This window comes from Cataglyphis hispanica, chromosome 24 (assembly GCF_021464435.1).
Source record: "Cataglyphis hispanica isolate Lineage 1 chromosome 24, ULB_Chis1_1.0, whole genome shotgun sequence".
In the NCBI taxonomy this organism is placed as follows: domain Eukaryota; kingdom Metazoa; phylum Arthropoda; class Insecta; order Hymenoptera; family Formicidae; genus Cataglyphis; species Cataglyphis hispanica.
Window position 1 is genome coordinate 2591254 of NC_065977.1, and position 25596 is coordinate 2616849.

General features: G+C 35.1%; 1 protein-coding gene and 2 long non-coding RNA genes across 6 annotated transcripts; 1 reads left to right on the forward strand and 2 right to left on the reverse strand.

The window, feature by feature from the left end:
* Positions 1–98: 98 nt before the first annotated feature.
* Positions 99–23888, forward strand: LOC126858094 (serine/threonine-protein phosphatase 2A 56 kDa regulatory subunit epsilon isoform). Of its 4 annotated transcripts, none has more exons than XM_050608138.1 (10): positions 99–216; positions 1348–2077; positions 19531–19727; positions 19977–20171; positions 20342–20472; positions 20578–20695; positions 20913–21188; positions 21275–21504; positions 21664–21824; positions 21920–23888. In XM_050608138.1, the coding sequence occupies exons 2-9, from the start codon at positions 1939–1941 to the stop codon at positions 21818–21820; spliced, it is 1443 nt and encodes a 480-aa protein (XP_050464095.1). In that variant the 5' UTR covers positions 99–216; positions 1348–1938; the 3' UTR covers positions 21821–21824; positions 21920–23888. The 4 variants fall into 4 exon arrangements, with proteins under 4 accessions (XP_050464095.1, XP_050464093.1, XP_050464094.1 ...); XM_050608136.1 differs by having other exon boundaries at positions 137–309; positions 1074–2077; XM_050608137.1 differs by having other exon boundaries at positions 137–309.
* LOC126858102 (uncharacterized) lies at positions 2156–5011 on the reverse strand. The gene is made up of 3 exons (XR_007688602.1): positions 4705–5011; positions 4428–4627; positions 2156–3418 (listed from the first exon to the last, which is right to left on the reverse strand). It is a non-coding gene; the product is annotated as an uncharacterized LOC126858102 (long non-coding RNA).
* Positions 18015–18787, reverse strand: LOC126858105 (uncharacterized). The gene is made up of 3 exons (XR_007688609.1): positions 18525–18787; positions 18342–18409; positions 18015–18277 (listed from the first exon to the last, which is right to left on the reverse strand). It is a non-coding gene; the product is annotated as an uncharacterized LOC126858105 (long non-coding RNA).
* Positions 23889–25596: the final 1708 nt, after the last annotated feature.

Consider the following 25596-nt stretch of genomic DNA (forward strand, 5'->3'; position numbering starts at 1 on the left):
GTCGGCCAATGACGTGCGCCGGCGGCGCGTCGCTATTGGCCGGGAGCGGTCCGGCGGCGCGTGCGCGTGGGATGTCGCGCCATCTGGCGCATTCGCGCGTCCCCGTCGACCGCTCGGCCATCTCCGGCCGATGATTGCCGAGCGCGCATTACTATTTTCAGGCACACAAGGCACCTCTCTTGACGGATTTTCAATAAGTGAAGAGGGCGGCGATAGGTGAGCGCGCGTGCGATAGGATCGGTCATTTTTTTTTGTCGGTTTCGCGCGATCATCGGACGGTCCGGTTATTCTCGACGGTGGGATATAGAGGTAGGTGTGTGTGCGCGCGCGATAAAGCACAGTGTATTAAAAAAGCAAGCGGGTGAACGAAGAGGCGACGAAGAACCGAGGGGGGCGAAGAGGAGGTGGTGGCACACGCGAATCAGCAGCAGCGACGACAAGGGCGATGTCGGGCCACGTCCCGGCGGCTCTCGGCGCCTGACTCGGTCGCGTCTGTCTCGGTACGTTCCGCCGGAAGATGAGAGAGGCCCCTACGTCGCAGCGAGCAGCTGATGGCGGCCGAGCGCTCTTGCGTTACGAGCTGCTCTTAACGTACACGTCTACCTAACGTCGTCGGGCGTCCGGGCGGCGCGAGTCGTGGTGTTTGACGGTCGCCGCGCGAAAGGGACACCCAGGTAGCAGCGACTCCACACCCGAGAGTCTCGTCCTCGCGCGTAGATACATAACGCCCCGATCGTGTTGGATTATTATATATCCGTGTTAAGGTCCTCCAGACAGGATATCGTATATACCGCTGCGTGTGCGCGCGACCACATTACCCGCGGCCATACTTACTACACGGACGTGCGCTGCTATACCAGCCGCAGTCGAATCGTTTTCTATTTCGTAACGGTGCTTTTTCTTTCTCCTCTCTTTTTCTCTCTTCCTCTCTCTCTCTCTCTCTCTCTCTATATATATATATATATATATACATATATATATATCTATCTCTCTCTATCTCTATCTCTATCTATCTATCTCTCCATCTCTCTCTCTCTCTCTCTCTCTCTCTCTCTCTCTCGGTTGGCCGGTAGTTCGACACGAGCACGACGGTACGGTGCGTGCGTGCGTGCGCTTACACACATATATCGGAGAGGAGAGACCTCAACACCGACCGATCAACCGACTTAACCAACGAACCAGCAGCGGCTACCCATCACCGACCGGCGCCGCCGTCGTCGATCGAATCCACCCTACGTCGTTTGCGACGCGGGCGAGTCGAGGAGAGCCCTCTCCCTTTTCTCCCGCAAAGAGAATCCCGCAGCTACCGGTCGTCGTTTTACGGCGTATATATTTTACACGGTGTAGGTGGGAGCGGAAGAGGACACGGTAGTGCGTCCGCGTGTGCGACAACGCCTAGAGATCATCGCGCCCCTTCATCCCGGTGGTAAGCCGGTGCGGCGGATCGAGGTTTGGAAATTGTCACATTGTTCATGGGGTGTACGACGACGCCGTGACGTCGTCGATTAGGAAGAAGAAAAAAAAATTAGAGGAAGGAAAAAGGAAAAATATTCTCCGGGCGTGTGTGTGCTATGCTCCTCGGACGCTCTCGGCGGAGCTCACTTTGTTCTCCTTTCAACGCAGAGTGAACAAAAGTGAATCGTGTTAAAGGAAGAGAAAGAGGGAGGAGAACGAACGAATGCGACACAAGATCATCACACGTGTATCGTGTAACAGTGTGTTCCTTTCTTTCTCGTGAAGTGCAGTGTATTCGTCGTCGTCATCGTCGTGCACGGAATGCGGCCTCCTCGGGGTGAGGGTGATCTTCGTCTCTAGTCGCGAAGACGCTTCGCTATCTGGGAATACCCAGGAGAAAAGGACGCAGGAGCCGCTACAGCCCTCGTTGAGAGCTTCGACGCATCGCCAGGATATTCTTACAGTGCCTCCGTTAATGCCAAAATGTCGTCAGGGACTTTCGTCGACCGGATAGACCCCTTCGCCAAGCGATCCCTGAAGAAGAAATCCAAGAAGTCGCAGGGTTCCTCCCGTTATCGCAATTCGCAAGACGTTGAGCTCCAACAATTGCCGTTGCTTAAAGGTTAGTCTTACGTTTCTCGCTCTTACCTAGTACATTTAATGCCCATATCTTTGAGTTGACATAGAACTAAGCGTTTGTATACAATTATAAGGTGTATTTAAATTATATAACATTGTAACAGTATTGTTACATAATATTATGTAGTTGTATGCTGCGAATTACGTTAGTCGCACAATATGTCTTTGAGGCGAAAAAAACTCAAAAATTTAAAAGAAGTTAGATGGGATATCAAGGACAAGAATCTTGTATGACAACACAAGATTTTGCAAATTCATCCAACACACAATTCTTGTCGATTTCTGTTTTTACACTTCGAGTAAATTATATTCAGAATCTTAACTTATCTTAATTTATTTTTCTATACTTTAACAATTGAACGTTGATGAAAGATCTTTAGTTTTATTACCATAAAAGGAATAATGCTACTAAAGAAGGCACATGCAGAACGTCGATAAAACTGTCATCCAGTTCTATCACTAGATCTATTGTATTTTCTGCAAGTGGAGGCATAGCTCAAATATAATATCCTTGACGCCATTGAATAATTGGCAGCGAGTCTGCGGCGTTTCTGACTTGGGCAATTGCATCGCATACATAGTACCACTACTGATAAACATACTGGCCGTTCGTTTCTTCCAACACTATTGTCGTGCACTAGTAATTGACGGATCGCGTTATCGAGAAACACTGCCGGCATACTGACAAGAGTTTCAAAGGGCAAGCAATTTAATATATGCAGTTCCATGATACATTACCGTTAATAGCACCTCTATTACACATGCTCACCTATCGACGGTATAATTAACACATATACATTGCGACATAGTTGGCGAGGAGACGTGAGTCATAAAAAAAAGGGAAAAAAAAAACTTTGTTTATCGAGACTTAATAAGAAGTTTATTCGAGGGCTGAATGACAAGTACGGTCACTTCTTACTGATGTTATACGGAGAATCTTCGAGGCCAGCTGTTCGTGGGATTTCGAGCTTCATCCAACTACCGCGCCACGTTCAGTTGCGTTATAAACGATATCCGATCAGTTCGCGGCTTCGAGTGGCATTCAATTGGACACATTGTTTATTGGCCAGTCGAACATAAAACTCTTTGATTGGTCAATCGTGCCGGTCGATATGAACGATTGTATCCAACTGAACCTTTCTCTGCAGCTTAGAGGTTGGTCATGTGAATGAATCTCGTGTGGAACGTGCACAATCTGTGGCCGACGAGCGCACACCGGGTACCAACAATCTCGGCTTCGTCAAATGTACTTTGGATGGTTGGAGAAACGTTTCGTTCCGTTCCTTTCTTTCTAGTCGAAGGAGATCGATATCGTTTTCGGTATCTGCAAATAATCTACTATTAGCGATTGCTTAGCACATGACTTACAGCAGCCATCTCGTTCTTAACGCCTGCGCCAAATGCTTGTTAGCGCAACGTGAATCATGATACGATCATCGACGAAAAAGTCAGAGGAAGGAGCAAAAAAAATGTAGATTAAATTTTTTCGCATCTCAGGTGAAAAAAATAATTTTGAATATTCATGCGCGCTTACGTCCAATCTACTCGATCACATATTGAACTTGTGGACGTTGAAGCACTTGTTACGCTCGACTTAAAAAAAATTCTGTTCACGAGAAATACACTACATAAACCACTATATAAAATAATATAATATAATATTAATATAATAATGTAATATTAAAAATTATGGTATTATTGTTGGTTTTCGTTGATCTCTCAAAATTACGAAATATATATAGAACATTGTAACGCGTTAATAAATGTTGAATATTCGCAATGCTATAGATATAGAGCACTAGAATTATTCTAAAAGAAAATAGTTTATAAAAAAAGTTAATTTTTTATTATTGCTGATTATAATTATAATTATTAAATTAATAAAACGATTATTTATGTATTGTTTCTTAGGTTTTTAAATTGATTAGGATGTATCTTAATTCAAGATACATTCTAATCGATTTATATGCACTACATAATCGAATACATGCACGCTATTAAAATTACTTTTTTTTGAAACTGCGAAACCAATCGTGAAAAATTTCTTCTACAATTTTTGTTCATCCTTTCGCTTCCTTGTCGATAGTGTATCACATTTATTAAATCTATTGAACATTCATTTATCGGATATTTTGTACACACGTCATTTACACACGTAATATACGTATCAACGTGTTATGTCACGCGAGAAGAGAAGCCACGTCGAGGTTATCCATGCGGCTGTGCAACTCGTTTTATGAGATCAAACTCGCTTAAAAATAAACGTGAAGATTGAAAATGCAATAATAACGATAAGAAGACAAAATAACAAGAGAAACACGATTTCGAAATACCTGCTCTATATTGCATATTCTTCTTCGATGAAAATATATCCACGTTGCGTTTGCGAATACGAGGGACAGATATGATTTTTGAAGACGTTTGACATACGATCGATCGCGTTTCACAATCTCTTTCTAATTCTTATCCACCGTGATTTTTTTTATAACTAAATTTCCTTTATCTGCACCTCGAATATTGCAACAAGACACGACTGGTAATATTTAAATAAAAATATGTATTAGGTATTATCACACACAGTCTGTGAAAAATTTACAACCGATCGATTACACTTGATAATCGCGAAGGATGACCATAACTCTCCAAATGCGCGGATTTGGTTTCGTTGAATTTGTGTTTAGGATACACACAACTACAGTCGGGCTACGTCGAGCTTATACGCGAAGAAAGAGGATCCGTCGTCACGCGAGATGAATTTCGAAGATCACTGCTGTGATCCTGAGAGTGATGTGACGCTCCCAGTCTGCGCGACGTGATATTAAGTACGTAATTCCGCCACGTGTAGTCGAGAATTCCCATCGATGTCGTGCGTCCATCGCACCGCCATCTGAACAAAGTTGTATCGAGGGGAACTAAAAACATAGCGACTTTTAAGGTCCTTGCACAATAGCGATAGCGATAGGAACAAGAGAATAGCGATGGCGATAGACGATATCCAATGAGATCTGCAATTTCAAAAAAGCAGCTCTCATTGGATATCGTTTATCGCTATCGCTATTCTCTTGTTCCTATCGCTATCGCCTCGCATTGTGCAAGGACCTTTATGGGGAGAGCTTGGAGGAATTAGTTATATCGGCACCGATCGACTAGAGATGATGTTTGCAGAATGCGATATTTACAGAATCTTAAATTCTCTCTGTCGCTTGTAATAATAAGCATTTTTTTCTACACACAAATTTTTTTTTTTTTAATGTAAAGTTTGTCAATACAAAATTCTACAACAAAAAAATAATAATAATAATTATCTGTACGTCAGCAAAGTAATTATTTTTTTATAAATTTTTATCTTCTTTTTTGTTTTCGTTTATTTGCTCATCTTACGATATGTTCTTTCTTAAATAAGCATTAAAGCAATCAGTGCTGATAATGAGACACACGCGCGCGCGTGTGTATGATTATTATATCAAGATAATTAACATATTGCGGACGTTGATTAGCGAAGGAAACATGACAGTGTCGAACATAAAATGAATGTATGTCGAAAGGAGAGAACGATCGATGGCCAATCGAAATCAAGAAGAACCCGAAGAGAAAAAGGGAGTGTCAGAGCTGTGAATTAATCGTGAAATAAGAGCCGTGTGCAAAATATTAAAGTATCTCTGTCCCAAGTCAATATTACGTATGGTGCGTAAATCGATGCAGAATCATTCTCGACCAGACAGAACCAGTATTCCCTCGAGAGGAAACACGTCTTTCTTTTCTGCGTTAAATTATTTCAAGACTTGTGCGATCGGAAAATATGCAAACACGTTCCAGGAAGAAGAAATCTCTTCGAAATAATTGAGCATTTGTACAGGGCGTTCCAAATTCCTCTCTTGGACGTCTTCTTCTGTGATTTCTTGATTCTAAACGTTAATCGTTTCGCGCAATGAAAATTAGAATCTGCTACTTTTCTTGGAATAATTTTTTAGACATTCCTGCAATATACTTGAGTATCTTATAAGCGTGACATAACACTTTGCTCGAAAAAAAAAAAAAAAATACCCAGCACGATGTTTACCTAAGTCTCGTCAGCGAGGAAGAAGTGGAATATATTTTCTTATTGCAAATGTTTTGTAATAATTTAAATTTTCTATTTTCTTAAATTTATAGACAATTTTCTGTCTTCTTTCTTTTTTTTTTGCATTTTTTAAAAGTGATACTTAAAATTTTTCGACCGTATACCGCAGTAGCGGTCAAACGACTCACCCCTTCCACTCTACTCTGGTTGACCCACAAATCCGCGGCATGGATTTCAACGCGGCATGAATACAGGCCTCCACCTTGCAGCAGACAATGTCGTTCACCTTTGCCGGTAAAACGGCAACAGTCTCTTTTGCTCTTTCTCTTTCTTCGAACAGTTATTTCTTTCAGTATCATTCAAACTGTCGATCGCACAGCGTTGACAAAAATCTCAATTAAAATAAATAACTTTTTGTACGAAAATATTTTACTTGTTTTCATATTTTGTCTCACCTATATGAAAAATTCGAGATAATTTTATATATATATATATATATATATTTTCCTATGAGGAAAAATCGATTAAAAATTGTTCTATGCTTTGCGTTTTTTTCTCAATCTTTTTCGAATTATTTCTCTTCACATATCACTTTTTTTTACATTAGATATATATTTTACTGCATGTAATTAATTTTGCAATTAATTTTTACATTTATCTTTGTTGTATATAATTACGTTCCTTTGTTGGAAAATGTCGATATTTCTCCAATTGAATTGGCAATAAATCGTAAAAATATATGAAAGAGGATCCGTAATTCTATTGCGATAAATTGGAATGTAAAAAATTTAATCAACATTAATTTTACAGAGGAATTGAGCCAAAAGATATGAGCTTTCTTTTTCAATAATTTACAAGGTTTGTTAATCAAATTACGAATTTACTTTTTGGAAGATAAAAAAAAGTGTAAACAGAAGAGCGCGTATTTATTTTCCTGTGATGCAAATATTTTTACGCAATGAAACTCGTATTCCAAAGTGCTCTTAGTTTTTCCAATATCAGAGTCGACTAATCATAAATAGATATTATCTCTCTGCCTATAGTGCGGTCAGAATTGTAAACATATATATCTGAAGAGAGATATAAGAAATTTATCTGTCGGATGAATCTATCTATCAAATGAATTGCCGACAAAGTCCAATCGAAAAATGTTATAACTACACATATATTAGTTCATATAATAATTTATACGTGAGATTTTATATTATGCAAGGCGCGAATTAAAATCACTCAATGTTATGAAACGTTATTGTACGTGTATATGACAGAAGTAAATTTTGTACTACATTACAGAATAATGTGACAATATGAATTTTTCCTTTCTCGAATTATTGGATATTTTATTCGATGAAAATAACTTTCTTACGGACGAAGAAATATTTCAACTCGTTTTCCGACTTCGACTGAGTTTTACGTGTCTCTATCGGCTCGAAAGAACCAAGTGCAATAAATTATCGCGCATACCATTGCATAGTGCGAAACGACATTACCGCTCGTAAACAGCGACAGGTGAGCGAAAACAAATAGGAGTGGGAGTCAAGTTCAGTACATATATATTCATGAATCCAAGTTTCAGTACCCAGACTTTACGCGCTTGTGAGTGTGTGTGTGTGTATAGGATTCTTGTACTCATAAAAATTACGACATTTCAACCGTCGTAAACCTTGCAAAATATCCCGTCTAAACAAACTACTTTCGAAATTAATATATATATGTACCTTGTTCGGATATTACCCCATATTGTTTGCAATAGAAAATGCATATAAAAATTTATCTCAATTCGTTATCGCTTTCAAGGCGATAACGAAATTGCAACGCTATGCAATTACTCTATACCGCAAACAGTCCGATGGTTATTGTTTACATATGGTGCGGATAATAAAAATTGCTACGAAAATATTTGAAACATGGTATCTAAAATCCGAATCCGCGATGTAGGACAAAAATTCACGTGCATTGCTTACTCTACATCTTTATTGACACCTTTCTTTGCTCTCTTGGGGGGACCTTACCTCTCGATAGATCCAGTAAAGTATCTTATCCTCAGATTTTCGGAATTGGAACCCATCTTCAAAAGTTCCAGAAAGTCGCTGCCGCAATATTTTCGGCGCTGTACATCCTCTTTAAATCGAACCTTTCCGACGCTCGATACATCGGATGACACTTCGATCCGCGTTGTTACTTCATCGTCTTGATATATTACTCCCACCAGACAGAGAGAGAGAGAAAGAGAACTATAGCTCAATGACGCGCTTGAATGCTGTGCAAATTGAGTGAAGAACGAGCCGATGTTTCTCATTCGAGAAGTAAATTCCACGAATAACGACGTCCCGTTTTGTTGATATACGCGAAATTTCGGAAATCCAAGATATATTCGAGAGCGCAGGAGCCATGTTTTGGACCGCGTCGATTATTTTAATTTCTTGAAAGTTGATCCTCCACTTTTAATATTTTGACGTGTGCTTTAGCTTTTATCTAAATATTTTTAAAATTTTAAGACGACCACGGATTAAAAATTTTTCTCAAAAATTTGACATTTTTTTTTTTTTTTGGAAGTTTATTGATAAATATTTTCTTATTCTTTTGTATCAAGAAGAACTGTAGGAGAGTGTCTTAACAATTATATTATTAATTCTGGTATATTAGCTTTGCAAAAGAATGAAACAGTATATATATTTATAAATAACGAGAGCTATTGATGAAGAAAGTTGAAGTGCAAAGTTTCTCTTCGATAAAAGTATCATCAGATACCTTGTAACTTTTCACTCTCTGACGTGTTAAGTTTTATTCTTGAAACATTATTCTTGGAAATAAAACGAAATTAAATTTTTAGTCAGATAAACTCATTCTTAAATATTTTAATCACAAATTCTTTGTAATATTTTAAGACGAAAATTCTAATACGAAAATGTCCAGACTACAGTTGTTTTCAAATGGGAAAAGTTTAAATCACGAATAACAGGATAACAGAATTTCGCACTCAGGGATGGCAAAATGGCCAGTAAAGATATTTCTATGAATTGAATGCCTTTGGCAATAATAAAATTATTGTAAAGATATTCAAGATTTTTATTAAGAATTTATTTCTGCTTATCCGTAATGAATCATAATAGTTTAAAATGTGTTGACTCAATAATTTAATATACCGATATTGATATATGTCAACTGTCATAGTCAGCTGTTTCCATAATGAGAGTAGTCGAAAAAAACATTTTTCTGGGGAGGGAAAAAAAAACATTTTTATCAACATTTCTTATTTTTTTATTGGTGATTTTTAAATTTTTCTTATTTGAAAACTACTGTAGCCTCGACATTTTCGTATTAGAATTTTTGTCTTAAAATGTTACAAAGAATTTATAATTAAAATATTTATTGTCAGTTTAGGGACATCCTGTATACATAATATATATATATATATATATATATATATATATATATATATATATATGCGATTTTTAAAGAAAATAAAAAAATTCATTTTGCATGCGCACGTGTTGAGAAAAATTTCTAGTTTCTCGAAGCAAGGAATGCAGCCGCGATGTGCCGGGACCATTACATCAGACGTAAACACAATTTAATTATGCGTCATGCACAAGTGGGAGCGTTAATAGTGTTCTTTGCTCAGAACACTATTAACTCTTGTATGTCGGAGCTCCATTCCGGCCCATATTAAGGAAGAGAAGAGCGCGAGAATCAAATGTAGGGATGACTAACGAAATCATTCCAAGGATCTTTTCCTTTTTCATGTCAAGAGATATTACAAATTGCTGATAAAACGCGACAAATTTACATAAATTTTGTAGACGTATTCCTTGAGATTAATTGATTAATCCTATCCTTTTCAAAACGAAAACAATATTTAGAATTGTGAATCATCAAAGTTTTTCGCGAGATAAGCTCTTCAGGGATTAAAATAAACGACGGAATTATTATCTGTTTACCTCTCTGAATGGATTTTTAATACGTAATTCAATTTCAGTTAAAGTCTCGCTCGAATATTTAATATCCTAATAGTGGCAATTCGCGTGCGCATAAATGCCTTTTTTGTCTAATTGTCGGCCATGGTCAATGTCAAGATGAGGACAGGAGATGGATGTGCGACAGCGCGGAGCGAGAGAAAGAGGAGAGAGAGAGAGAGAGAGAGAGAGCAGGTGAAACGAACATCGTTCGCACAATCAGCTGCACCGACAAAAAAGTATCGCTCCTATTAATCAGTCGTGTGCGCAAGAAAATTTCGATTGTTATATATAGTGTGGTGTTATTCGCTTTCCAAACGGCTGCTGCTTTTATTTCAATATGAATGAAGTCGATCGGTGTGCTAGAATATATTACGGAAAATTATTCTGAGGCACGAATCCTTCATGCGACTTTATATTAAATTGCGTTTTCGACTTATTTACATGAATAAAGCTTCTTTTTTTTTTATACTCGCCGCGGATTTTATACTCGAGTGATATCAATTTAATCACGTAATACATTGCAACACAATACGATTTTATTTATAATGAGAGATCGTTATAATTTCCGCGAGTTCAATATCCGTTGCTATAGATATGCTGCTATAAATGCTATATGCATAGACGAACAATGTAAGTACCTTACGTCACTTGTTGCGGTGCAATCGACGCAAAAAGAAAAAGAAGAGAATACGAGAATTCATTTCTGCACGATTACGTTATCAAAATTATATTTTTTCTTGTATTAATAACTGTACATACAATAATTATACGAGGTAATTAAATATTTGTATAATTATATCTTTTTCCTCTCACAGAGTATTTTCGCTGGAAAGAAAGAACATTTTTTTTTTTAACACGTGTCATATTTAATACGTTACGTAATATATTATATACGGTATGTTTAAATAACCATGTAAAACCAACATACATTTCTCGCGTAGCGATATCGCAAAAAATATGTGAAAACAAAATCATAGGAAAGGGAAAACGAGTGAAGAAAATGGGAACGCGAATAGTGGCGAGAAAAGCGTCGGGGAAAAAATAAATGGTGGAGGGGGCGAGGGAGGAGAAAATACGTAGAACAGGAAGATATCAAAGAGGAAGAGGGAAGAAAGCGAAGCGCACAGACGACAACGACGACGACGATACCGAGAGTGGACAAAGCGAGAGAGTGGGAACGTGGCGAGGAAGGGAGGGATTGGAAAAGGGGTTGGAAAGGGGGCGAGGAGGCTACCTGACGGGAACCCCCGTCAGAGAAGCGGCGGTGGAAGTATTGATCCGGAATGTGTCGGCGACCACCTGCCCGGAACGCGCGTCGACTTCGCATCTGACCACCTCGACCACTGACTTCATCCTTCCTTGCTGACTTTACCTCTTCCGACGTCTGCTCTTTCATCTGTCTTCGACGTCGAACCGATGTCGATGATCTTCATGTGAACGATTCAATGATTGTTGATTTCGACTGATGTATATTGATTTCGATCTGACTGATTTCGAGTCGATCTGTCTGTCTGTCTGTCTGTCTGTCTGTCTGTCTGTCTGTCTGTCTTTCTCTATTTTTTGTCTACTTTTTCTCTCTTTTTTTATTTATTCCCAGACTTTTTCCGTTTCCCTCCATTCATTCACTTTCTCTTGCTCTTTCTTTCTCGTTCTATCGATAATTTATCACCCTCGTATTTCGTAGCATAATTTACTATCGAATTGCTCTTGCCATTCGGTGGATCTCAATTCCGACAATCGCGACGACTCTTCTCGAACGAATTCACATTTTTTGGATCAGACGAACATTGATTCGTTTGCCTTGTCTGAATGATAAATAAATCGCGGTGGGAGATCGAAAAAAAAACGGTTCACGTTGATAAATAAATTACATATAAAAACAAATTTTATTTTTACATGCCGTCTTTCTCACTAAAGCGTCCCTCTTTTTTATTCGCGAATCAACAGTTCTCGTTTTCCGATCAGTGATTTAAAAAAAAAAAAAAAGAAAAAAAAAGCAATAATAATATTCGGCGAGAGGTAAAAATAATAATACGTAAAGCCCTAGTGGACTCTATGGTTAATTTCGCGCTTTAACGGAAATTTTGAAAATTGAATTTCTAAACTTCAATTAATCTAATCGTGGCGAAATAAAGGTGGGGGCGCGAGCCAGGTATACATATTCTTATCCCTCTTCGATCTCGCGGTGGCGCGTCGCCGCGTACAGGTGCGGGCATATGAAGCTAACGTGTCGCCTTATGAATGAAATTATAAATATGTGCATGCTAGATGATCGCGCGCACGTAACGTCGAGGGAGAACGAACGAACGACGGGGGCGAGACGCGAGCGTAACGCTATTTTTGGAGTCCTCGTTGCGCCTCGACCTTCCTCCTCATCCTCCCCCACCCTTCCTCTTTCTCTCTCTCTCTCCCCCCTCCTTCTCTCTCTCTCTCTCTCTCACACACTTTCATTTCCATCTTTTTACCAGATTTGATGGGATCGTGTAAGGCCGTTCAACTGCCCTTTCTTCCTATCGAGGAGAATCGCGAGGAGGCCCTTGCGATGGAGGAATCGTGTGTCTGGCATCGATTACACCCCGGATGAAAAATTACAGCCTCACCTCGTTATAGCCCGAGAGCGTGACGTAAATTCACTCTCCCCGCTATATATTATCGCGCAAATAACGGATATACTTATAATTCAGGTTCCGTCTTTATTTAAGAAAAAGAAACGTAATGCCGTGTACATAATGAGATTAATTATATCGATGCAGGCTAATATAAATCAAAATTATTCGTTCAATCGTAACTTGATTGTAACAGATCGATTTATCGGATAAGAGCGGTAAGCAAAAATTTGACCTCAATCGAGGACTAAAGGGAAATAAGAAATATTACGCAGGCATTTTTTTTCTTTTTTTTTTTCCTAAAAAAGAAGCTGTGTGTGTTTTACAATTTTTTCTGAATTGTTGTGTAATTTGTTGATATCATTCTTCTGCGAGTTACGAGAATAGCGGATTCCGCAATCTTTCTATAATCATTAATCACTATCTTGCGGATTGCGCGCTTTTCTTCATTCTTTTTTTTTTTTTTTTTCTTTTTTCGTCTTCTAATCTATGATCCACGCTCGTATCTTTTGCATAATAATTTTCTTCTTTCAATATTTTCTTCTCGTCAATAAATGAAATAATCGCGTGACGCGAATCGCAATGTGTCAATCAGCTAAAAAAGAAAAGGTAATGCGTGTCCCACGTGTGTGACAGCGATAATAAGATCGCGCCATGCGGTGTGATCTGACGTCGGCAAAATCGTCTAAATATGTCTTGGACGTGTTACAAAGCTTGTGTTGCTACGGGTGCTATTTCTACTCGCCAATTTCGAATGTCGCCATTCAAGAGTGACGACAGCAAGCACTTGCAATTGGAATGTAGCGATCAGACTTTTCTTTTCAAACATATATACATATATTTTAGCATCCCGGAAAAAGATCTCGGCAGATAAATATAACACGCGAATGATCGCCAATTTTTCTCGAGGATGGCCACTTTACACCTAGATTTATTCGCGCGACGATATTTTCTGTAGGATGGTCGTTGGTTGGAGGGAAGAAGGGGAAGAGAGAGAGAGAGAGAGAGAGAGAGAGAGAAGTAGAGTTTGACATAATTTGATAAAGTCATTGAGGCCACGCCATGTGCCATTATGAGCGGACAGACCGCGCCATCATCCCTTCGAAGCGCACAGGAAAAACTGATTAGCTGATATGTGTGTTACCCTTTGACAGAGGATATACAGGGTGTCCCGAGCCCTATATCGGGAACTGCCTTTTACTTACGAATATCTCGATAAAAAAAATGGAAGTCGCGGTACATCTATTTTTTTAATATAAGAATTTTGAGAAAATCCTTATATTGAATGAAATGATTAAAATGAAATTTGGTTCTCTCTTTCTCTCTCTGTTATTGCTTGGTGAACGTACGCTTTAAGTGTAAATGGACAAAAACGAGATTTAGATAAGCAGGTTAGCTTTCGCTTACACTTTCGTAACTGGTCTTATATTTTAACCTTTGTTGCATCTAGAATATCTTCAAAGCCTTTTAAACGCTCCGAAATATCGGCAATTTAAAGAAGCTATCGGCGATTGTGATCCAGTATATGTAGATGCGCGCTAAAAAGAAAATATTATCTCCATCTCTTCCTAGATAGATATATTTGAGACGCGTTAATGCACGCTTTTTCCTTGGATATTTGTGGGCATTTTACGGTTTAAAACAATCGGGATTTTATATCTGAAACCGAGATTCTATAATGAAACAAAAGATGCTTACTCTCTCGAAAAATATGGAAAACAATCCTCAAGAACTTTTTTTGTATCTGAAAAAATTAGGAAATTTTATTGATACCCTGGCAATTTTTTTTTTAAATTCAAATATTTACGAGAATTATACAGTTTTTTTTCAGTACATTTACACAAATCTAGTACTTGAAACTTAAAAAGTTCTATTTTTTTCTTTCTAGAAGTGAAAAAAACATTAGAAAACGCATCCAATGCAAAAATTTATTATAGAAAATTGCACTGAAAAATGTCATTTAAATATTATCTGAAATTTGAAAGAAAAATACCTGAAGATCAAAGATGGAATTTTTTTTATAAAATTAGAATGGAAATTAGAAAATTAGAAATTTTTTATAAAATTAAACACTTTGAAATATGAAACTAACAATAAGTATAAATTATAGATCAATGTCAGCTTGTGGATAGCGATTATCAGTTAATAATAAGAGTCAACTAACGCGATAGAAATAATCGATTCTAATCCTAATCTTCGCGCGCGCAATCCGTGGACGTTGACTCGCGCGATTACGCGGACGAGAGGACGCAATCGAGAGAATCAGCCGATATAGCGAGACCCACCTCCCTCCTCCACCATCGGATTGTGTGTACGGAGTGAAGGTGGCTACACACGCTGTTGACGGGCCGGCGGCAAACTGTCACGCACGCGCGTGTATTATAAACCTCTCCCTTTTTTGCCAACGTATGAGTACCGTATTTTTCCCGACTTGCTCCGCTATATTCGAGTGCAAAATTTTTTGCCTAATATTAGCGCGATAATGTAACGAAATAAAAAAATAAAAAAATAAAACTTTGCGCGCAAATATACCTTTATTTTTACAAGAATGCATTTTATATATTTCTCTTTGTCGGAGATAAAAAAGATCAACCACATATATATATATATATATATATATATATATATATATATATATATATATATATATTTAACACGTTCACGCCGGCGCGGGCCACCGGTGGCCCGCACTAGTCTGTCTCATCGGGCGGCGCGTACCACCGGTGGCCCGCACTAGTCTGTCTTATCGGGCGGCGCGTATCACTGGTGGCCCGCATTCGATTGTGTTATTAAACGCTGAAAATTAACGTTTATTTATAAAAAAACACTTTTTTAATAACAATTATACTTAATAACTTATTAAATACATAACTATTGTTCAATAACATAAACATAATGGTTCAGTATTGTAAATTTAACTCAAATTCTACAAAATTAACATAATAATTCAACATTGCTGTATTTATAACATCATTATTTATTATTTTTTATGTAATCAGACGAATCACTTATTTCCATATCCATGTTATCTATTATTTATAAGGGCAAAAATTAAAAAAACAATCTAATTGCCTTTCGAGTTATACTTGCTGGCAGAAATCTGAGGTTAGGATGAAAAAACCGCACAAGTACACAACTTGCATAATAAGTACTCACTATACTATTAGCAAACGTACAACTCGTATATAGGTCTGAACAGGTAAAAATCGCGCGCCGCCAGATGAAACGCGGCAAAAATTCGAGCGCCGCCTCACGGCGAAGAACATAAAAATCGGCCCCGGCGTGAACGTGTTAATGTGGTTGATCTTTTTTTATCTCCGACAAAGAGAAATATATAAAATGCATTCTTGTAAAAATAAAGGTATATTTGCGCGCAAAGTTTTATTTCTATACAATATATGAGCCATTTATTTTGAAAGTGGCCTAAGTCCATTTATCTTCAAATCGAGATATTTAAGGGTTTGCGTTTCAATGAATTTAAAAATATACGTATAGGACACTAATGAGTCATACTGCTTAAGTGTATCTAAGGGTGTTAAATTTATAGTTCCTATTAAAATAGTGGCAATTATTAAGTGAATAATATGCGTTTTCTTATCAAGAATGGAGTTAGGCCACTTTCAAAATTAACAACCAGATTCATTATAAAATTTGAAGGTGCCCAAGTCCATTCAACATAATTTAAGATGCTTCAAATTGAAAAACACAATACTGAATTTATTTTACATATCTTTAAAACACTTCAGGAACATAATTTATGCGATTCAATTAACTACATAACGTGCAAAATTACAAACATAAATTTATTACAAAACAATTTACTACTCATCTACATTTTGTGCGTGTGAAAGGGATTTGAAGTAATCATGATGTTCCGGTGGTATATATCGTAATAGGTCCATTATGTCCTTGAATTTTACTGTTGTAATTTGTCTGATATTTTTATACAGTGGTGTCAATACAATATTTTCGAACTTTCTTGGTCTACCCCGACGAGGTAATAAATTCAGGACTTTAAAATTTTCATTCTTATTCATTGATGTCTTATAGAAAATTTTATACGGTTCATTTCTGACAAAACGCATCCAACATATTTTTAGCCAGTTTATTGATTCTCCATCAGAATTTTTTACTCTTTTAAAAATTGCATCTTCTAATAATTTTGTTGATACAAAATCTTCTTGTCTCATTTCATTTACAATAAAATTATTACCTTTCCGACACTTTTTCATAATCTTGTAATAATCTTGGGGAATGAACAGTAAATTATTTTTTTTTAATGACATTTCTACCACGCTAAAATCTCTATCATTTGGTAAAAACGAATGTCCTGATATTAAAAATTTGTGATCTATGATTTCCACATTATTTTCCAAAGATTGGACAATTTTTAACCACATTAAAGCTATTTTAATGTTTCTATTTTGCCCGGTGCACACGTCACTGTAAGCTATAATGTGTCTTTCACTTTTTAAATTTTTAACATGTTTTAGGATGCATGAAACAATTTCTTGAGCACCTCTGGATGCAATAGTTTCATCCCAAACGTACATGTAAACATTATCGTTATGAAAATTGTGAATGCCTAAATTTAGAACATACATATTGCGTTTGTAATATGCTACTGAGGTAGTCAACTTGGGATACGGTAATGCTTTTTGCAAGTCGAACGAGAAAGCAAAATAATAATCTGAATTACGTAATACTTGCTCCTGATCTTGTTTCAGTGAATTCCTAGCTGATTTTGCTTCTTCTGTAAGTTTATTCTTTTCTTCATCATCATTTGATGCTTTAATTTTGATGTTTAATAAGTCGCATTTTTGACATGTATCTTTGCGCGGTTGGTGGAAATGTAAATCAAAATCTTTTTTAAATATTTTTCTGTAAGTCCACTCATTAACGGCTTTTATTTTATTTTCCTCGCAATAAAGCTCGTATAAATTAAACATTTTCCTAAGAGTTAGATCAGGATGTAGATATCTTCTATTAGGATTATGAGATCTAGTATAATGGGATTCAAATTTAGGAAAACTATTAATATGGTTTTGAACATGCTTTTTTCTTTCCTCAGATAATTTTCTTGATGATCCAACCATCATCCCACGTAAATCATTGCCTACATTTGCAGAGTTTAATACTCGTTTTAAGCGTCCTTCACTTATTTTAAAAGTATCTAAAAAGAATTTTTACAGACGGGAACTTTTCCGTTTTAGAATGCAACAAATATCTAAAACTCCAATTTCTTGGCGAACCTTTTCCGTTTGTTGGACGTCTTCGTTCCATAATTTTGCGCTCGACAGCTTCGTAAAGCAATACATTTTGTTTGTTAAAATTTCCCAAACCCCAAAACTTCTCAAAAATATTCTTTCTTTCTTTTTCATCGTAATTTTTTGTGCATGCATTCCGACAACGGCAATCTTTGTTTTCGAAAATTTTTTCCGGTACAATATTTCCGGTTTGAGTACAATATCTTTTTCCTGAATTCCGTTTAATCTTTCGCACTTTTTGGATGTATGATTCATCAATTTTTTCTCTATTGTTATTCATATCTTCATCCCCTGAAGACGAATATTGTTCTATAATTCGGTTTCTTTTTCGATTTTTTTAAAAATCATTACTTACTATTTCTTCTTCACTATCTGAACTAAATAATAGTCTTGTTCTGTTCTTCCCCATGGGTGAAATAATTTCTAAAATTTAATATTAAATTTTAAGTTTTATATTAATTAAACGTACTGGTTATTCAACTAACGCAATTGTCCAAAAACTGAGGTTAACTTGTAAATACTAATTAATTAAAATTACCTTCATCACTACTTTCCGACATTATCAATAGTAAATATATCTTGATTATTTAAGTATAAATGGAGTTAGGCCACTTTCAAACTACACGGTTCGATTATTGAATTAACTCTGAAAACTTATGTGTCAAGAATTATCGTATTTGCTCGGATTATAAGCAACCTGAAATGCTTTACTGATAAATAACATAAAGTTGTACATGTAACCATGATAACTGGAAAAAATTGAAAAACGGAGTTAGGCCACTTTCAAAATAAACGGCTCATATATATATATATATATATATATATATATATATATATATATATATATATATATATATATTGACATTTTACGCTCAGTTTTCGTGTTATTATCATTATTGGCATTAATGTCGAATTTAGATTTTACATGATATTAAACGCGACATTTTTTTTTTATCAATCTGAATTGAATTTCGCTTCGAAATTCAATAATGTGGGATGATGATATTTTCTATTGAAATTACAAAATTCTTTTTTTCTTTCACGAAACCAGACTTCAAAGATATTAATAAAATTTTACCTTTTCATTTAATTTCAAGTAAATTTAAATCGAAAAGCTTGACTACAATTTTGTCAAAACAGTTAGAGACACATTATAATTCGTTTACAGAATATATTCATAGTATTGTTGTTTGTAATAATATCTGATGACTCCAGTTTCTATCGGCTCAATTAAATTGTTTGCTTACATATTTAGAGGCAAAAAGAAACGATAACATTTTATTGGATCGTTATTTATGCAATAGAAAGTTAAAAATAGCGATTATGAATTTCTGATACATTTTATTTTCTAATAAATTGATTATTTACAACAAACATTCAGACAAAAATGACAAGTCACGTCCTTAAGAAGAGAGCTTTGAAGCTATCTTTATTTTTTTTTTTTTTTTATTATTATTAGCAAAAGTAATTGTATCAAAGTAAAAATTTATACTCGAAATATACGTAATCAAAGATTATATCAATGTTATCTATTTTTGTTATAGATGTTAACGCTGCAGAACAGGAGGAATTGTTTATCAAAAAACTTCGGCAATGTTGTGTGGCTTTCGACTTCATGGATCCAATGGCTGATCTCAAGGGTAAAGAAATTAAACGGAGTACGCTCAATGAATTGGTGGAATATATCACAGCAGGACGAGGTGTCCTCACTGAACCCATTTACCCAGAAACTATTAAAATGGTATGTGATTGATAAAAATATAATATCAAAATATAAGAAAGTTATTAGACTAGAATGACAATTTTTGCATTTCTCACGTTTTCTTGTCAATAAGGATTTAGATCTTTATTATAATCTTTATTTTCTTCTAATATATCATCTTTTTCTATTATCAATAATTCTTATACTTCTATATGTATATATATGTTTTGTAAATAAATAAAATTCATGAAACTATTTAATGTTAACATACGTTAACGTGTTTGTTAGGTTTCTGCAAATTTATTTCGTACGTTGCCACCAAGTGAAAACCCGGATTTCGATCCAGAAGAGGACGATCCGACCCTGGAGGCAAGTTGGCCCCATCTTCAGTTGGTCTACGAAGTCTTCCTCCGTTTTCTCGAGTCTTCAGATTTCCAGCCTGCCATTGGCAAAAAAGTTATCGACCAAAAATTTGTATTACAGGTAGAGATGCAATATTGCATTTTTCAAGATATTTATATATATGGTACACTTTTTAAAATAATTTTTAATATATACAATAGAATATAAATTCGTACAATTATATGTTATATAATATAATTGTATTATGATTATATTACATTTTATCAATTATAATTATAATTGTATTATAGTTATTGGATTTGTTCGACTCGGAAGACCCGAGGGAAAGGGATTTCTTGAAAACCGTTTTGCATCGTATTTATGGCAAGTTCCTGGGTCTTAGAGCCTTCATACGCAAACAAATAAACAACATTTTTCTGAGGTATTTATTTAATAATTATTTTGTATAAATGACGTTTCTCATTACACATTTTTTATTCAAAGTATTATATAATTGTAATTTCTTTCTTTTTATTATATATTTTAGGTTTGTGTATGAAACAGAACATTTCAACGGCGTTGGTGAACTTCTTGAAATTTTGGGTAGCATTATTAATGGATTCGCTCTACCTTTAAAAGTTGAGCATAAGCAATTTTTGGTTAAGGTATGTGTTCCAACTATATATCAAATTTTCTTCATTAAGTTATCATCTATTTTTTAGTCCTGCGCTGATAAAAGATTATCGAGTTTAATTATTTTATTATACAAAAGTAAATGATTAATGAAATATAAATAACAATTATGTAGATAAATATAATATCGAATGAATTGTTCAAATATTTCAATTATAAAAAACAATATTTTTGTATTTCTTTTCACAGGTGCTATTACCACTACATAAAGTGAAATGTTTATCACTATATCACGCGCAATTAGCTTATTGTGTGGTGCAATTTTTGGAAAAAGATGCGACTCTAACAGAACCAGTTGTACGAGGTCTCCTTAAATTCTGGCCTAAAACGTGCAGCCAGAAGGAGGTGATGTTCCTTGGCGAAATTGAAGAAATATTGGACGTTATAGAACCTAGCCAATTTGTTAAAATACAAGAACCTTTATTCAGGCAAATTGCACGTTGCGTGTCTTCACCACACTTTCAGGTAAACGATTTGGATGTAGTGTTTTCAGCTAACTTTTGACAAATTCTCTCTCATAAATGCAATAAATCGTTTTTGTGTTGTTGCAGGTTGCGGAAAGAGCATTGTACTTCTGGAATAATGAGTACATAATGTCTCTAATTGAGGAAAATAATCATGTAATAATGGGAATTATGTTTCCAGCATTGTATAGAATAAGTAAAGAGCATTGGAATCAGACAATTGTAGCTCTTGTTTATAACGTTTTAAAAACGTTTATGGAGATGAACAGCAAGCTCTTTGATGAACTTACTGCCAGCTATAAGTCTGAGAGGCAAAAGTAAATTTAAATTTGAAAATGTTTTACAATTTTTTCTTTTTAATTAACTAAAAAAATATTTTAGTTAATTTATTGTTACATTATCAGTTTAAATAAACTAACTTGAAATATTATCGAGAACATGTATTTCTCTTTTACATACATGTCTTTGAATTATAGAGAGAAAAAGAGGGAAAAAGAGAGAGACGAATTGTGGAAGAAACTGAGCGAATTGGAGATAGAACGACGTAATGCTCTCGAACGTAATGCTATCACAGCTACCTCCAATAATCCAGTTCCTGCCACTAACACACCTGCGACGCGAACTCGCCCCTGAGCTGGTAAGAACAATAACGTTAAACAAATTATCAAAAAATTAGTCTCTTAATACTTTGTAAATATTGAATAAGCTTTTATCTTTTATCTTTTGTTACAGGTCGAATTACAGTACCACGCTGCCCGATTGTTAGCTCTTAGTTTACGTCGATTGTCCATATATTACACGCAAAAAATTATTGTTGTTAGTGAAACAAAGTGTCTCACGATGGCATCCTTGACGTAATGTAATTCATTTTATTAGTTGTGACCGGTATGGCGGAGTGATAGAAGCAGGAAAAAAATGCAAAAGAAAAGACAATGCACGCAATCTTATGTTCTTTTGTTTTTTTTTTTTTGGTTTTCTTTTGGGACAACAATAATAATAACATCAACAATAATAACGTGGCGATCAGTGAATTCCAAATGATTTTATATATGTGTATATCGGGTACATTTATTTCCGTTTCTTGTCTTGTTTTGAAATGGGGAAACAGTCTCGATTGCATGATGTGTGTACTCTCAGTGTCAGTACGCAACAATGTATTAGTCCATCCTTGACTAAGATTTTGTTGCGTTTTCGGTAGGACGGGACAATCGTGGTGTAAATTTCGAATGGACGAAGTTATACACGTCGTTGTGATCCTTATGTTCATTTTACGGAGGACGCGACACTTTGTGCATTCTCTCAGACGGCCAGTGTGTCGCCTCCTGACTGACCCTTGCGCTGTTTATTACTGCTCCTGACAGAGCCAGCGGGGGTGTTTGAATATATGTATCATATATTCGTATTAGCGATAACGATAATTATAACAGGTACGTAATAAATTAGGTAAAAATGAAAACAAATATAAATATAAATATATATTTATATATATACATAAAAAAAATATATATATATATAAATATATACAATATGATATATATTATTGAAGAAGAAAAAGGATATATATAGTTAATATGAGAAACAAAACAAGTCACAGACACACACGCGTACACCAAACTGCGATAAAATGGAAAAAACACGTGTAAAACATATATAGGCCCATGTGCTACTAACATAGAGACTGCTGTGGCTGCGTGTCGGCGGCGAGTTAATAGAACAAACATTTTTTCTCAAGAGCGCGAAGCCGCAGCGGAAGACGGCATACATGAATTAGCTAACGAATGATAAGGTTCAATTCGCGCGGACGATGGAAAAAATGATGGAATATAAGAGTAAAATATACGAGACATATATATGTATATATATATATGTATGTATGTATGTATGTATGTATACATATATATATGCATATATATATGTTGATTTTTTTTAATAGAGGGAAGGAAGAAGGAATAATGGGAGCGAGAGGATGAATGGAGTATTCAATAAATGACGAAGAAAAGAAAAACAGATTTGATTGTACCAAAAACATCCGTTGCTTATAAATATAATTACGTGATAGTGATACAGCGCGCAGATATATAAGGATCCACTTTGGAGCTGTGCTCCCTACACTGGCAAGTGTAGGGGAAACACACATATATATACACACACACACTACACACACCGCGGGGTCGTTTTTAAAATTTCTTACCATTGCATAATAATAATTAATAATATTACGAATAACGATAATGGTAACAATAAAGAATAACTAAATAAAAGGAAATAATAATAATAAATGACAATGATAAACAAATAATAATAGCCGCAAATAAAATAAAATACGATAGTTGAACAAAAACGAAAAAAAAAAAAAAATGATTGACCGCTTGCTCATATTTTCATGGAGAGGAATTCGCACGAATTGCCATTGTTCATTTTTCCCCGATTCCTTTTCTGATGATTTCTCGACATTGTTTATTATCGTCGAACGTTTCTCACGACTTGTACACGACTTGTGCTCGCTTTGCGTTACGCTCCGTTTACCTTCGCTACGTAAAATCTCGTACGGAGACAGAGAGTAACACATATACATATATAAATATAAATATATATATATATATATATATTATTGTAAAATAATGTAATGTGACTTTGAAGACGTAGGTGAGAGTCCGAGAAAAGATTCTTTACGCGTAAATAGATACACATTTATTAAAAACGTGTCTAAATTATTTCCACTCTGTTTTTTTCTTTACAATGTATCGTGTTTGTTAATATAAATATTGTAAATGTGGAAAATTTATATACATACATACACACAAGAAAGTTTTTAAAAACTCGGAGTTTATATAAATTTTTAATTTCTTTTTTTTGGCAAAAATATTATATCGTATTAAAAATATAATATTATCAGCACTAATTTATGAAGAACGAAAAAAGTTTTTTGCGAAGAAAAAAACCGCTTTCAAATTGTCGAAACTGTCATTTAAATTAAATTATCGCGAAGCATCCTATATTTCTAACACTGACTGTCTTTGTTAATCTTAATGAACTTTAACTTTTATAAAGGTAATACTATAACACACGATACATTATCTGTTTAATTTCTGTCACTTATATTTTTTTCTGTGGAAAAAATTTTTGTGCAAAAGAACGAGAACGCGAGTTAAAAAAAAAACATCGATTTCTAAGTGGACTCCATTTTCATCTAATTTCAATTTAGCTTATTGTTGATTATAAAAAGACATATATCCTTAGAAATTAAAAGATTACGAGGAAAAATGCTTTTGAAATTGTCGCTGAGAAAAAAAGACTTTAAATCTACCTGAAATCTTGTCATTTTTAAATTAAGATCGCGCATACATATCAACCGCATAAGATTTATATGAGATTGTCAAAAAGTTCGGTCATCAATAATTTCTTTCAATTATGCAATTAAATCAAATTTTGAATTTTGAATTAAAAAACATATATATGACGTCATATGACATTCTCTTGCTTCTTAATTTTCAATCATTATTAGATATTTCAACAATTAAGGAGAAAAAATTTCTTCCTCGAAGCAATATTGATACGTTCGCGAACGAAACGCTATTTTCAGAAGTGTCCAATCTTGTAAGAGGAAGAAAAGATTAAATCCTGCTGGTGGGTGAAGCATCTTCGAGATCCAAAATGTTCAAGATCCACCATGAATCGTTCAGATATCATCGCGCATGCGCGAAAAATCTCAGCTTGTACGTCAATCTATAATAATAATAAATAATTGACTGGAAATGCCATGCATGTTAATTAAAACGTGACTACTTTTTGCTAGAGAAAGTGAGTATATATATATATATACATGTATGTATAAACGCTTACTGAAAAATTTCGTCAATAGACGATATTTTGTACATTAGTGACAGGTTAACCTATTCATGTTTCTTGTCTCATTAATTAATCAATTCTTTAAATGAAATAAAACTAAACAGTTTTTGAAGATGTTTTTTTTTTCTCTTCATGGGTATTCAAAAATTTTTTTGATTTTTCCTGGATCCCTATATTTACGATGTATAATTTAACTTAGTTTACTATCACCATCTTATCAATACAAATACTATTTATTGATAATTTATTTCATTTTTTTTGTGCAAAATTTATTCAATGTTTTATAGTGCAAAAAATATAGATATATTTTTATGAATGTTTTTTTTTTTTTGTTTTTTATAGACTACATATTTTCGACTCGCATGTGCACATAAACTTAAAAACCATGTGGAAAAAATACATACAGCATTTGTTCGGAATAAATAAAAAAGACCACAAAAGAGCCCTTCTTACGAGGAAAAGACTTTCAATATTCTATGCTCTTGTAGGATGGAATTGTTTCGGCATTGCATTCTATGTAATACTAAAAGATAAAATGCCAACTGGTAGCACAGAACGAA